Source organism: Crotalus tigris, unplaced genomic scaffold (genome assembly GCF_016545835.1).
Source record: "Crotalus tigris isolate CLP2741 ecotype Arizona unplaced genomic scaffold, ASM1654583v1 scf7180000017631.5181431, whole genome shotgun sequence".
Classification (NCBI taxonomy): domain Eukaryota; kingdom Metazoa; phylum Chordata; class Lepidosauria; order Squamata; family Viperidae; genus Crotalus; species Crotalus tigris.
The window spans coordinates 1,984,380-2,000,628 of NW_024096525.1; the positions used below are offsets into that span (position 1 = coordinate 1,984,380).

The 16,249-nt window shown below is 39.2% G+C and overlaps 1 protein-coding gene across 2 annotated transcripts in view; it reads right to left on the reverse strand.

The window, feature by feature from the left end:
• Positions 1-16,249, reverse strand: part of ARHGAP32 (Rho GTPase activating protein 32) — a 157,443-nt gene that overhangs the window by 79,784 nt on the left and 61,410 nt on the right. For both annotated transcript variants that reach the window (XM_039334513.1, XM_039334515.1), the window contains 2 exons: positions 8,404-8,495; positions 6,073-6,157 (listed from right to left, as the gene is read on the reverse strand). In XM_039334513.1, coding sequence (XP_039190447.1) covers positions 6,073-6,157; positions 8,404-8,495 — 177 coding nt within the window. The remainder of the gene's footprint in view (positions 1-6,072; positions 6,158-8,403; positions 8,496-16,249) is intronic.

Genomic DNA, 16,249 nt, shown 5'->3' on the forward strand with positions numbered 1-16,249 from the left:
AAGGATCATGTATACCAGTGGTGGTGAACCTATGGCATAAATGCCAGAGACAGCACTCGGAGCCCTCTCTGTGGGCACACGCACCGTTGCCCCAGCCCCGCCTCCCCCCTCACCAGCATCTCCCCTGGAGGAGAGTCGCCCCTGGGCGCGGCCCGCACAGAGCAGCACAGCCAAGGACATGGCAGCCAGGCAGCGGGGACAAGACTCCGCCCTCGCACCCCATCGCACACAGATGATGCTGCAGGGCGCAGGCGAAGAGTGTGGCCGCCATGGTGCTGCGGTGGGCCATGGAGGCGGTGGGTGGCCCTGCGGGTGGGGGACAGAACTGACTGGCGGGTCAGTTTTGGAGCACTCGATCTCTAAAAGATTCACCATCACTGATGTATACCATTCAAAACTTCTGCTGGATCCAGTGTTTATTGAAAAAGTTGAGGCCAAGTTGTGACTTGCCACAAAGATCCATATGCCAATGAAATCTAAACTGGATTAATGCCAGGGACTGAATTTAAAGATCATGTGGATATCACAATGGTTACCCAATGTAGCCACTTGCCCTAATGGAAATGTTTTGGTCAGACTTTATGAAACTGTACTATGCTACTTGTTCTTTTTAAAGATGCTAATCCAAAACAGTTCAGGCTTGGTGAATTACATCTGTGTCAATCTGCCTATAACCTGAGATCAACTGGCCTCAGTCTATATCAGGGGTGGGCAATTCATTTTCCCAAGCTGCCACAGGGGAAACTGGAAACTGTTATGGAGGGCCGAACCAATAGGCTGAACTGAATTCTGCTCAATATTAATTTTTTCACTTTATAAAAAGCAGTAAATTACATGGTTTTGCTTATTATGAAGGTGCGTAGACACGCATACATATATATATATATTGTTTTAAATAGCAGTTGCCTTCAAAATAAAAGCAATGCAGTTGTATTGTTTTGCATGGTGTACACTTCTTTACATTTGATTTCTAATTTCTAATTGAATGTCCTGGGAGGGTCAGGGAGGGTAAAATGCCCAGGTCTGGTCTATATGTTCATCTTTTGAGAACAATGAAAGTAACAGATGCATTTGTTCTCAGCTTCATCTACTGTTCATCCAACAGCATTACTAAGGAAACTCTTATAGCTGGGGTTCCCCTCTCTCCTCTATGACTTGCATTTTACTTATTCCTATCTTATTCCATACAACCAGTGTGAGATTTCCAGTAGTCCTTCTGGCACAACTACATTTTATGAAGAATGCAACCAAAATGAATCACACTTCTACATAAAAGCCCAGATATAGCTATCCTTCGCTTCTAGGCATCACCAGTTTTCTTAGCAATTAAAAAAGAAATGTACTGCAATGGTTAAGAATGACAGGAGTATATATAAATGGGGGGGGATGTCAATCATTCAAGATGAAAGTTGTTCTTCCTTTCAAAGCCAACAGAAAATATTAAAATTGCTGTCTGAGGAAGCAAGAACTGAATTCCAGGTGGAAATATCTCAAATGAATTCAGCAAAATTAAATGGCCCGGTCTGACTGCATTTTTTTTCTGCAATATCATCATGCTTTGGAATTTTCATCCTTACCTTGCTGCTTTCTGCCTTTTATACCACTGGGCCTTTTTCAACAGCCATTTCGCTGAGCTTAATACTTACAAGCCAAGAATAAAAGAACAATTATTTATAACAGTGTGACATTATCTGACAGAGCCAAACTGTGCCTTTAACAGGATCCCCTTGCATATATTTACTCAGTATTGAGAAAGGAAAGACTTATAATTCTAGAAATAAATTATTTTTCCTTGTCCGCTACTGCTTTGCAGCAAATCTCTTTCTTACAAAACTGCACACGCTCCAGTCCTTTGACATTGAGGAGAGGGGGTAATTTAAATTCTCAGCTCTTCTTACATTTGTGAAATTGAAGGCTGCTTACTAAGTGCCAGGAGACCTGGAGGCCCAACCAACATAAAGTTCTTTATTAAAGAATCTTACTTTCTCTACAGGATGAAGAGAAATTAGGTCAAGTGAAATATATAAAGAATGGCAGAGTTTTTTTCCCAACTTTCTGGGGAATGCCAACAACTCTGCTTTTGTTGCTAAGAAGAAAGAGAGAGAGAGAGAGAGAGAGAGAGAGAGAGAGAGAGAGAGAGAGAGAGAGAGAGAGAGAGAGAGAGAGAGAGAGAGAGAGAGATTAGCCAGATTTTTCTTTTAAGCCCACGAAATACAAGAGTGTCCCACTTCAGACACAACATATTGTTAAAATTTTACAGCAAAACAAAAATCCATTTCATTGTTAACTATTTGCTACCTAACTTTTTTTTGTACTAGTTTTCTATTTGCTTAAATAAGGATTGCTTGAGTAGGACTTTTTTTTTCATTACTAAAGCTAATATTCCAAGAGAAGATAATATATTTAGCTCATCGTTGGACTGTGGAATCCTTGGTGTTCTCTGGGCTTGGCTGTTTGCTTGAAGACATTTCATTACCTGACTAGGTAGTACCTTCAGTGCTAGGGAATGTGGGGTTTGTAAACAAACAACCTCAGAAAGCCCCAAGGACTCCAGAGCTAATATTGTCATCAGCAAGAACACAAGCTCCTTTGGTAAATCAATATAATTAATCAAAGACAAATACATATATTAGCAAGTCACTAACGTTATCAACCAGATATTTCTTGTACAAAAACACCACCTCTGCTTGAACAAAAATTATTCTGCAGCTCTAGCAAAGGAAAGTCTGTAACACATTGGTCATTTTATCTTTTTGCAAATTGAAGTCAACATGATTCATACTGTGAGCAAGCGTTTTTTTTTTTTTTTATGCCTCTGCCAGGATATATAGGCTGATGTACTAAAATCAACATAACTCAACACTCATTTTACATTTTGGACCGGTAAGCAGGTTTTTTAGTAATATTGTCAACCATTCAGACAAATTCTCCCTGGAACAAAAAGAAACACTGGCCAGTTACCAATGTCCCCTCTGCGGTCAAGGTATTAAGAAAGGGATACCAGGGCAGTTATGAACATTTGTTAAGGGGGGGGGAGGCTATCTTGACTCATCCTACTTTGCTTTCAGACAGAAGATGTGACAAAAAGATTATCAAGTCACAAACTGCTTAGGGTCTCAATAATTGAAGAAGCTCTTCTCTCTGCATTTAAGTCTGCTAAAAGGAGCTCTTTTCTGTGTGAACAAAATGAGGGAAGTCAGTCGTGCAACACTATCCCACAGCTCCAGAGGTAGGGATGGCGAGGACACTGTTTTGTTTATGATAAGCTAGAAAAATTCAAGGTCCTGTTGACTGTACTTTAGCAGAATTTTATTTTGTGATTACTGAATTTTCTCAAAAAGAAAACTACTCTGAAATAAAAGAAAGAGAGAGGGGGGGGGAGGAAGGAAGGAAGGAAGGAAGGAAGGAAGGAAGGAAGGAAGGAAGGAAGGAAGGATGGCTTAAGGCAGTGGTTCTCAACCTTTCTAATGCCGCGACCCCATAATACAGTTCCCTATGTTGTGGTGACCCCCAACCACTTATACATCACCGGGTGCCAGGGGCGTGGCCAAAGAAAAGGGGAGAAAAATGGCGGACAGCCTTGTTTGGTGACCCCCGTGAAATGGTCATTCGACCCCAAATGGGGTCCCGACCCACAGGTTGAGAACCACTGGCTTAAGGGATTCTTTCCAACCCATGTTATCAGCAGTGGGGGTGTCAGAAAGAGAAGTGAACAGCATTCTCAACCCCCCCCCCCATCTCTACTCTCACCAGGCTGCTTCCCCCATTGAGGCACACTGAGAAAAAAAACATTCTGGATTTATTTTTCCCTTTTGCAGCTTCTAGCCTGGTCCAGCCCAATTTTTAAACCTTCTTTTTTCTCTTCTGCTAGCTTCTCCTTAAACATTAAAAGTGATCCTGTTCAGTTTTGGTTCTGCACGGTTGGCCTACTATGCATAGAGTCTCAACTCTCTTTCCATGCTTTCTTTCCAATATTTTGTTGGGTTGGAAACAATAAAAACAAAAATAAAATTCTTGTGCAATGCTCAGGCCCTGTACTTTGTCAACCTACCTCCAGCTGGACATCAATTCTGGAGGTTCCCTCCTCAAGTTAATGTGCTGTGACATATTTACATTTGTGTCACGTGTGCATGCTGGTCAGAATCCCCCCCCAAAAAAAGAAAGCACATTTTAAGTTGTATTCATCAAATGAATACCAATTCAAATTAATTGCCTATAAAATAAAATACCTGATTTAGAAAAAAAACACTTTATTTAGCAATCAATATAGCTTTCTCTTACATACAAAGCCACTCTGGCACACAACGTCACACTTTCCTTCACCTCCACCAGAAACAGGAAAATAAAAGGTGGGTAAGGGGGAAGAAAGGAAAAGGAAGGAACAAAACTGGAAAGGTTAATCCACACTTTCAGCATTCAATGTCTGATACCATTCTGTTATTTCTCTATTCTGCTCAGCAAGTGTACGATGACTCACTCCCCACCCCCCCTCACATGCCATGAATGAATGAATAAATACATCAGCATTTATTTTATTGTCAGTGCTGGATTGTGACTTTGCTTAATGTCAGTTAAGTGTTTTAATTACTACTCTGTGCCCTAAAATTTACACAGGGCAAGCTAAAGATGTTTTATTAAATAAAAGTCACTTACTATATACCAGCAGGAGTCTATCAACTGTTGAGACTATTTTGATACGACAGGTTTGTCTGCCTTGCATGGTGGCCTCTGATTAATTCTGCAATTTTCTTTATACTGTGCAATCCATAAAAACCACTGAAAGCTATGCTACTTTTGGCACAGCCTTACCCTGAAAAACTGGCTTTTAAGAAAATACATCTGTGAAAAAACATGTGCTAAAGTATATCTAGCAGGGAGAAAAAAATGGTAGAAGTTTGTCCAGTCACTATAATCAGGCTGCCTGACCATCAGCATTTATACTACTAAAACATGATTGGGTCTTTATTGAAGTTATTATCTATGAGCTCATTTAAAAATATATAGATTGTTACCAACTTAAGCTAAAGCAACAGCTTTAAAATAAAGAATAATCAAAAATTAATAGATAATATCTATAAGATTGCTTTGTCTTTTAGACTGGATTCACTGGGAATTTTACATAAGCCATTTGAATCACTTTTGTCACAATCTGGTTACTGATTCTTATTACTAACGCTAGTTTTAGTATGTACATATTTTCATGTTGTGAGATGCTCTTCGCTGGAGTTTTTCAAGAAAAAAACGGACTATCATTTGTCTGGCATGGTATAAGGACTTCTGCCTTGGGCAGGACATTGGACTGGAAGACCACCAAGGTCCCTTCCAGCTCTATGATTCTATGATTCAGTATACATATGTCCTTTAGTCTACTCTTATTTTTTTAACAAATAAGAGAAGTGATTTTATTTATGAAGCACTGGGTGTCATGGTTCTGACAGATGAAACTCTTCAAAGAACTTTGAGATTGTTTACCTTAAAAAATCTTTATTAGAGAAGCATAGCATCGGCACTAACATAATCAAAGCCAAAAATTGGATTCCCCTCCTCTAAGCACATAGGATCAAAGCACAATTCCCTCCTCCAATTAACAGTCAAAACTCATATTCTCCAATTAGTTTGAAATGCAGGCTTTCCCTCCAGTTCTCCAGCCCAATTCTTATCACCTCTTATTTCAATAACCTTGGTTCACAAACTAGGTCCAGTATTGTTATGTCTAGCTGAACTCTCATGCACATTCCTCCCCCCAGCATCATCTAACTCTAGCTCTAACTCTAAAAGTAAAACATAAGAAGAAAATGGTTGCATCTCTAACTGTTGTCAAAGCAAAAACATCCGATGTTAGCAGCGCTGACACTGAGGCGGAATTCCATTATTATTCCCCAGTGACTAGCATAGAAATAGAAATGATGATGTTCATTCAAATACAGGGAAAGATTAAGGATTCAAAACAGGACTGACAGTATGTGGTGCAATTAGCATGCATAATAGAGCCTGCTTGTCATAAATCACTCCGGAAGCAAGCATCTCCTAACGCAACACGTGAAACAGTTTAACCTGATTTAACAGTCTCACCTGTATATTGCCAAAGTCCACATTTTCATAATGGAAGTGCGCACATTCTGCCATCTTTGGAAAATGGCCTTTGGTGAAGGACAACCTGAAACACAAGTAACAAGTTTGGAGTATATTATTGCAGAAATCAGAACTGACACTTTAATAAAGTAACGATTCTCCTGACATTGTCATTGGAATGTCTTAGCGTTCCAAATCCCACGGAACAGAGAGTATAGTCTTTGTAACACAAAGAAACAGTAAAGGAAAGGTTTCTAGGGAAGAAAGCAAATTATAAAGTACCGTAAATGCCAGCGTATAAGGCGACTTCCACGAGCGCTGAAATCGACGCCAAAGACGGGGGGCGTCTTATACGCCGAGTCGTCTTATACGCCGGAAATACTGGTAGTTTCCGGCGTATAAGATGACGTTCTAGGAATGCGGCCCGGCTATAAAGACGGGGGTCGTCTTATACGCCGGGTCGCCTTGTACGCTGGCATTTACGGTATTATTTGTTGTTAGGAGAAATTCCAGCTAGAAAGACCCTGCATCTGAAAATGAAATAGGAAAGCAAGGAGTTTGTCTTTTAGTGCCAAAAATGGTAAAAGGTTGAAGGGTAGAGAACCAACCAAGAAACATGAATAAACTTCATATATCTATCCCAGTTGACAGGTATTATTTGTGAAAGGAATTATAGTCCATCAGTTCTCTATTGGTAGATCTGGGAGCTAAACATGCATCTTAATTATTTTCTAGCTTTGACTTGGGGTTACAAAATGATAGGTATTGCTGAAGCTGCATTTTAGCAGTGCAGAAACAGTGTCCTGAAGCACATTTTTGGTTGTGAACAAAATATGTATGATCATCATTCATTCTTCCCTTAGGGCTTTAAAAGAAAAATGAGAGTTAGCACCTGGTCTTTCCAAACTAGAAAACAGGGTCACCAGCTTCTCTGGATGAGAGTTCTGAACAAATCCATTCCTGGACACTTTTCTGAATTCTGAATTTCAAATCAAATGGATCAACTGGGTCAAATACAAGCCCGCCCTCCCTACCAGCAGATTAAATTGGAACAGAGGGGATTACACAGGAAGGAAGGAAGGAAGTGAAGCTCAAAAAAGTCCTTCCTCAAATTTGTGATAGTTAAGATAAGCATTTCACCATACTTTTCTTGTCAATGGCACTTGGAGGCAACTTTTTCTTCTTAGGTATAGAAAGTTTATGCTTTGGTTTAGCTAATCATCAAGAGAAAACATAAACCTAAAGAAGCTTATCTAAAGCTCGTCTGTCCTGATGTCTGATTTGAGATACGAGGCCCTGCCACCAGAATCAAAAGCAATGAGGTAGAGTTGGTTCATTCCAATGACAAGATTGCAGTTAAGATAATGCTCTCTCTGCGGAAGCCACTGCACCAAAGACTGGAGCCTGAAGGCACAGAAGATGAAAGCAGACAAGCCAGCTTTAAATAGTGGTTGGTATAGAGCAGTGTTTCTCAACCTTGACAATTTTAAGGCATGTGGACTTCAACTCCCAGAATTCCACAGCCAGCAATGCTGGCTGTGGAATTCTGGGAGTTGAAGTCCACATGCCTTAAAATTGTCAAGGTTGAGAAACACTGGTATAGAGATCTGTTAATGATAGTTACTCTGGTAGCTGGGATGCAGCGCAGAATCCCAACTCCTTAACCCGTTTAGAAATCATCTGTTTTAATTTCAGAGATCTGCACAGTTGCAGTAGTAGGTGGTTTGAAAAAATAAATCAGTAAAACACTTTATATATTGGCCTGCCTTGGTTTCTAGCGGTTAAAAGGGGGGAGGGAAGGAGGGAGGGAAAGGCAGAAAATGTGGGCCAGCTTTCTGTTGAAGGGAGCATATTTCCTACTGAAGGGGGCACAATGACTCAGCAGTTAAAGACACAGAGCTTGCCAGCTGGAAAGCTGCAAGCCGGGTTCAAGAGCCAAGTGCTGTGCAACGGGGTGAGTTCTTGCCCCAGCTACTGCCAACCTAGGAGTTCAAATGCAAGTAGATCAATAGCTACCACTTCAGTGAGGCAGTAATAGCATTCTGTGAGCCTTTGGTGGGTAGCGATGCTGACCACATGACCATGGAAAATGTCTTTGGACAACATTGGCTCTCTCAGCCAAGAAACAGAGATGAACACCAAGCTCTAGATTTGGACATGGATTGGACAGGGAAACTTTGACCTTTTCTTTCCTACTGCCTTTGTGCAACGGGTATTAATTTACTTATTCCCCCTATATACCGACAACAAGTCAACCAGTATCTTGGGAGTCAACATTTAAGAATACTGAGAATTTCACTGAAGTTGCAAGGATGAAAGAAAACATCTTACTTTTTCACATTTTTCACTTTCATGCTAGCTGTGCTGCCACAGGTTCGCAAGGATAACTCTCCAGAAATCTCAGGGATGTCTGCTCCTCTTGCCTGCAAAAAAGAGAGACACAAATTCAATGATGTTACAGTTTAATTCACTTTCAGCAAATATAAGATGCTATTACCTACAGATTAGCTGCTACCATAGGATTTGGTAGACTTAAGCATGCATATAACATTTTACACTTCCAGATGGATGACGTGACTTGTCTCTACATGTACCAAATATTTTAACCATGTGAATTATGTGTCCAGACATCTAAAATAAGGAAATCTGTATATTTCTGAAAAAGTTTTGAACAGCAGTAAAACAAAGAAGCACGATTTTATTTAAAATTTATTTTAAACTTAGTTGGACCATTGTATTAAAACTATAATCCCTTAAAGTTTTTTATTAAAAGAAATACAATACTTTTTTTAACTTAGCTGTAAGTGACACATATTAATTCAGTCCTTATCTTTTTATCTGCAGCAATTATCTTTTCCCGAGTTGGACACAACAGAATGAAGAAGGAACTGTAAGTAGAAGACAGTTGGGGGGGGGAGAGATTGTTATCCTGTTTCCTACAATTGTCACTTAACAGTTTCCTATCATTGTTAAGCACCTGCTCATAACTCAATAATTACTAGATAGATGCCCCTTGTAGAAAATGCAGGGTATCAGCATAACTTCCATTAGGCAGTTTTAATCTCCCTCTATAGGGTATAACATGGACACAACAATCATCTCCATGCTTCTCTTAGAGGCAGTTTCCAATTACAGCTGTATATCTGGATATCATTAGCATGTTGGTGGCAACTGCACCCTCAAACAACTGAATGATCTCTCTCAGCGGCTTCATTTAAATGTTAAAGAATAAAGAAGAGGACGAGGAGTCACTCAATCTTAAGTTCCTAACCAAGCAGCTTTAAATGAGTCAGACCTAATATTACCTCCACGGTGGTCATGGAGACTAAGAATCCTGCCCTATAAAGGAATATAAATCTAGCCTATCACTTCTTGGAACTTTTGGTTAAAGTCAAGTGTAAATCTGGCTTGGGAATGGTGAAGGAATACAAGAATCATAAAGAGTGACTTTCAGAACAAATTACTGTCCCATCATCCACAAAGCCACATCAGAACCATATCCTCTAGGTCAGGGTCTTCAAACCTGGCCCTTTTATGACTTGTGGATTTCAAATCCCAGAATTCCTCAGCCAGGGTGCCTGCTCTAGGTCCAACCCCCTTCAAACATCTTCTATTTACTCCATACCTTCAAAGTGGACTGGTCAACTGACAAACCATCCCAATCTTCATTTAATTCGTATCCTCCTCCTCATACTTTCCTTTCCAACTATTCATCCCTATGTTCTAACCTCCAACTTGTTCCTGGGTCCGCAACTCCTTGACCTCTTAATGGAGTGAAGCGGTAGGGTGCTTCAACTCAGTCTCTCCAATAAATCTCTCTAAGATATTGTGAGACAGCTATCAAAGATCCTCGTCTTAATCATTATAATTGGCGCTCCAGGCCTCCAAAGCCATCTAAATTGTACAGCACTACCTATGGCTGCTATGAGAAACCAGTTCCTGCAGGACGTCCATGGAGATTCTCAATCATCCAGGTTATAGTTGTCCCAAAGGTGCAGTTCTGAAGAAGCTTCTTGGATGAGAAGCAAAACATTTTCAAGGAAAACAATAAGGAAGTCCAGTTAAAAGCACATTTGGGACTGTTCCTACAGGCCACTCTCATCTTTAGAGCTTGGCATACGTAATGCATGGAAGTGCTACCATTTTTAATTAGTCACCCAGGTACACACACAACTGAATAAATCTGCTTGTTCTGAATAAAAAACCATACACATATTTGGGACGGTTAATTACTAATCAATTACTAAAATGTCACAGGCAAAGTAATTCTATAAAGGAGCGCAGTACTCCTGACCATGATTCAGAATAAATTTATGTAGGTTTATGGGCAGAGTTAAGGCAGACATTTAAAGGTCATTCATTATGGGTTCATTTTATTACAACTGGAGAATCTTTTCCAAAGAAGCTGAGCTCACAAACAAAAAAAAAAGAAAAAAAGAAACCCCAGCAATTGATGGTCAATAAGCCAAAAGGGGAAACTTAAGAGGCTATTGTTTTCATTTTCAATTAGGCATAATTCATCCATTTTAATGACTGAATTTAGTTCACCCCATATATTTATTGTATTAACTACAATAAATCATGGTTAAAATTAATTATAATTTACACTTCAAACAACAGGCTAAACTACCATCGAATCAAAAGCACAAGCTGTGTGTCAAAGGCTCCACTGGGGAAGGAATCATATGAACCTGGAAAGAAACTGGACTTATTCTCAAAAGAGGAAATCATTGTTTTCTATTATAGTATATAGACAACAGGACTTAGACTACTGCTACAATAATCGTCCTTGTGTAAAAACTTTACATGTTTATTATTCCTTTGATCCTTCTTTAAAGAATAGAATAAAATTTGTGCAGTGTATTGTTCATAAAAATGTTCATACTCTGCTGGTATGAACAATTTCCAGATCAAAATGTGAAGTCCCTTCTGAAAATCCATATTGCTCTCTTTCTGAGTCTGTCTGTCTGTCTTTCCGTCCATCCATCCATCCAATCTATCAATCAACCAATCAATCTATCTATCAATTCTTATACAATAATTCTAGGTGGCTTAGAACAAAACCAGTAAAACAAGTCCATCCATCCAATCTATCAATCAACCAATCTATCTATCCATCAATTTTTATACAATAATTCTAGGTGGCTTAGAACAAAACCAATAAAACAAGTCCATCCATCCATCCATCCAATCTATCAATCAACCAATCAATCTATCTATCAATTCTTATACAATAATTCTAGGTGGCTTAGAATAAAACTAATAAAACAGTCCTATCACAAATATAAACCAGCACCGTGGTGGCGAACCTATGGCACATGTGCCGCAGGTGGCACGCAGAGCCCTCTCTGTGGGCACATGCGCCGTCGCCCCAGTCCTAGGCCTTCAGCTGGGTTTTATAAAACCTTTTTGCTTTAGGCCTCCGCCGCCATGTGCAAAAAACAAAAGTTCAATCAATCAATTTCAACTTCTCGTGGAAAAAAAAGATCTCTCAAAGTTGGAATTGATTGATTGAACTTTTTAGTCCCACCCAGTCTGCCGTTACCACCATAGCCATGCCCACTCAATGGGCCACACCCACCCAATGGGCCACGCCCACCTGACACCCAACAATACATAAGTGTGTTTTGGGTTGCAGTTTGGGCACTCGGTCTCTAAAAGGTTCGCCATCACTGAACTAGCATCACACTTTCCACCATAACTTCCATTACCGGCTTATATCAATCTTAGCCTAATGCTAAGGGACAAGACTGAGATGTTTTCCCAACCTTCCAGAAGGTAAGAGGTTGGGGGATGTCCAACTATCAGAGAATGATTGTCTAAGAGGCTGGGGCACCTACAGTAGAGATACATCTCTGAGGTCCTATCAGATAATAATATTTAAGGGACCTGGAGCACACACTTTTTTTTATAACCATATTTTATTCAATTTTTATCATCACAAATCCTTAATATTTTATCAGCAACGTATTATTGTCTGAGTTCCAATATTTAGCTTACTAATACATGTTAAACTCCTTTCTCTCTACCTTGTTTTTCTAGCCACTGATAAAATGTATCCCATGTTCTAAAGTATTCCGAATCTTCTTTCTCCTTCATTTTCAATGTAAGTCTGTCCACTTCTGCACAGTCCAAATTTTTCCTGATTATCTCTTCCTCCACTGGTAATTCTTCATCTTCCCAATGTTGAGCAAATACAATTCTCACTGTGGTTAATGTATGTAACATTAAATATACACATTCTTTCTCATAATTTCCTGCAATTACACCTAACAGAAATAATTCTGGCTTAAAATCTACATGTTTTTTTGTCATTTTCTCTAACCATATCTGGAGCACACTCTTAATCTTGGACCTGGCAGGATGGGCAAAAGTCTGCTGCAGTAATGCAGTCAGGGACTAAGAATTGACTGTGAAAAGAGTGATTGCAAGCAAAGCATCTTGATCTAGGAACGGGTTCAACTGACATACAATATTAATTGTATTACTATGGCTGCCATATGCTCTTTCAGAAGGAGTTATAACACCAAGAGGACCCCCACGTTGGCCACCAACTCTGCTTGGGGGAATGCTACCCCATCCAGAGTCAATAATGACAACTCACTGGAATTTAGCTCAAAAACCTAAAGCCACTTGTCTTATTAGGGTTGAAATCCAGACAGTTCCTCTCCATACAGACCCTTATAGCCTCAGGGCATAATCTACATAATCCAAAACTCCAGCTTTATCCCTCTCTGAAGTTACTGTACTGCACAAGTATTCACCTGAACTATGGCAGAGGAATCCTTGCAGCTGTGTTTTTTAAATAAGTGCCAGGTTGAGCAGGATGAACTCATTATAAAGATAGCAAGCATTTTGCAAAAGTCATCTTCACCCAATTCCCCAACAAATATCACTGGGAGAATGGAAAGAGAAAAAAAATAAGCAGAAGCTATTTTCTTTATAATTACTGTGGGGAAAAGATTCTGTCTCAAAAGAGAAATTCTGGTTTTAATAAACAGGTCAGGAATCTATTCTTAGGTCCATTTGATCTGCCAGAAGTTTGGAAGCAATTATGTCTTAATTTCTTCATTTAGAACCTATTTCCAAACATATTCTCATGTTAGTAGCCATAACAGAAATTGCTCTGACCTAATGAAGATGAACTGGTTAATTGGGACATGAACTTCATCAATTTACTCATAGCTATTGCCAATATTTTGCATTTGGCAGACAAGGCAAGTCAAAGAGCTGGGGGAGAAAATGTTGCATACTGACTACAAACCGGGCATTAATAAAGCAATCGGAGAGCAACGGTGATGCATCCATAGGAAGCTTATGGTGATTCATGAAATCTGTTATGAAATAAATGAGTTCCAAAGCAAAGGGAATCTGATATATAGAAAGGGGTGTGTTCCTCACATGGGGACACATTTTTATTTACATCATATGTTCATGGTGCAGGTTAATAGCAATTTCATCCCCCCCCCAAAAAACCCCAATCAAGTTCTGACCTAAGAGACTAAAAAAGCTGAAATAACGAATACAATTCTCTGAGGACACTATAATAACCATTGAAGAATATGACGGGTTATTAATCATTGACTCCTAGCCTTCTGTTAATTCTGATTTTTGACTGCTGTGGCTCCTTTTGACCTTGAGTTTGAAATGAGAGAACCAGGAAAGCAAGCCGTCTCTACAGCTAAACTTTTACCATCCTTAGGATGTCAGATAAAATTGCTCTTTTAAAAACCTCCTATAAAATGAATTCAAGCTACAAGCAAAGTCCAGGTGGTTAACAACTCGACCTGCATTGTTGGAATCAATCCTACTTATCTCATAGTGCCAGACTTCACGCAGGCACGGCTTGATTCACAAATCTTCAGCTGCTCAGCCCCCACATTCAGTAATTTTAACAGAACCTTCAAACCTTCAACAAGGTTAGATAAATGTGTTGTTGTTGTAAAGTACTCATAAGATCAGCTACTGCAGAATGCAGAAATCAAGGCACACTATATGATCGGGGTGTGTGTCTGTGTGTCCGTTTCAACCTCCAGGGTTTCAGTTAGGTCCCTTTCTCTCAATACGTGGTCATACTCATTGATTTTTTTTTTTTTTTTGCTTCTCTTTTCCCAGCCTTGTATATAAAGAATATACTGTATAACTATCTGATCTGATCTGAAGCGTTTTAATTCCCATTTTGCCAGAGTCACCCTCAAACACATAAACAGAAATGAACTTAGATCCCTATCTAAAAACAAGACTAATGGGTATTGGAGCCGGATCCTAACTGAGTTTTGAACAAGTATGTAACATGGCCATCATCTTCATATCAAATACTTCTCACATTTAACTTTCAAAGGCTTCTCTGGACCTACCTGCCTTATCATACTAAGAAACAAGCTTCAGCAAGACTATTTGAAAAGCATCGGTCTCCTCCACACAGAATGGCCTTTTATAACAACATCATATTCAAAATATTTTTTATTAACTTAGCTGCATAACGATAAAATCTACCACTGAATTTAGGAAAGTTGCGGAACTTTTTTTTTTAATGAAATGCTAGTTTTTGCATGAGCTGTCAGAAAATGTCAATGACAAGACTCGTTTGAGAGGAAAATAAAAGCCTACTGCAAACATTATTTTATTTCTAGGAAGCTGGGTGATGGGAAATTTGACAGCTGCAGGAGCCAGGTCTTAATTATCATACACATAACTCCGAAGGTCATTTCTTTCTTTTTTTAAATGACCCTCGGAAGATTTCCAGAACCAGTATTTGATTTAAAAGGCATCATATCTCCATTTGAAAAGAATATCCAGTTTCTAACACTCCTCCCTGTCGATATTTATCAACTGGGTGAGTTTCTAGAAGTAAAGTATCTTCTCCCCCTGTAGCAGAAAACTAGAGCGTCATAGCATTTAAAAGACTGTACCAAGACTAGGAAGTGCTGCTTTAGATTAGCACTTCATTGTGTATGTGAAGGCTTGGTGTATATATATAGTATGCTAAGTCTAAATTAACAAAACACAATGCTGCATTCATGTATTACAGGTACGGTTCAGATAATTTACAAGACCGCCTATCTCTAATCAATTTCTGCTCATCCCACCAAATCTGAACAAGGCAACATTGCAAAGATGTGCCTCCTCTGTCACAGTGCCTGCCTTATGGAGAAAGTTACCCTGAAATCTAGATGACTCCAATCTTTTGCTTGCCACAAACCCTTAAAGACCTGGCTATTCTCCCAAGCCATGGATCAGAATATTCAGCAAGTTGGTTTGTGTGGTGATTTCTATGTCTGGAGGAGTTCTGCATCAGACCTCAGTGGAACAGTATATTATATTGGCTACTGCTATTCCACAATTTGACACCTTTCACAACGACCCCATCCCACATTCATAATTTTGGTTTAAATATGCTCCATTTTGATAGTTTCACTACAAACATCTGTCTTAACTTTTTTTGGGGAAAAAAATACCACTTGAATAAGTATCCCATTCTCCTTTACTTGTTCAAATGGCAACTTAAAAATTATTAATATAACACAGCCTATCAGATGTGTTGGCCTCAAGTGCCTTCATGCTCAGCTATCTAGAGCAATGTCATGTGATGTGCTGCAACATATCATGACTTTTTTGCCATTGACGGCAATGGGGTGGGCGCGGTTAGGCTATAATGCCTCCGGCCTGTAGGCCGGCAGTTTGACACCCCTTATCTAGAGGCACTAGGTTGGGAACATCCGGCTTAAAATGTAGGATTACTATTCACTGAAAAACTGACATATACTCCCAATTTATGGCATTCAATTTAAGAAAAAATGGCAGATTTCAAGCTAGAAGAAACAAAAACACTTGAGAGTAATGTTCACTAAACTAAAACTAGTAGATTTGATCAATCAAACACTAAAGGAGCTATTTCTGGGCAAAGAAATATTTACCCCCAAAAAGTAATCATGTATTTAATGTACATCATAAAAAAGCAACAACAAGCAAACCACTCTTGCTACTTTCTATTAATAACAATCCAATGTATCTTTGAAATAGTATAACATTTGTATTCAATGTAGATTTCCTAAGGAAGAAAAACATTGTTATTCCACCACTTTTGCAAAAACAGTTCCCAGGATTGCACAAACAAAAATAAAGTAATTCAGAAGAACAAAATTGCAATGAAGATATAGTAGTTCAATTACTAAAA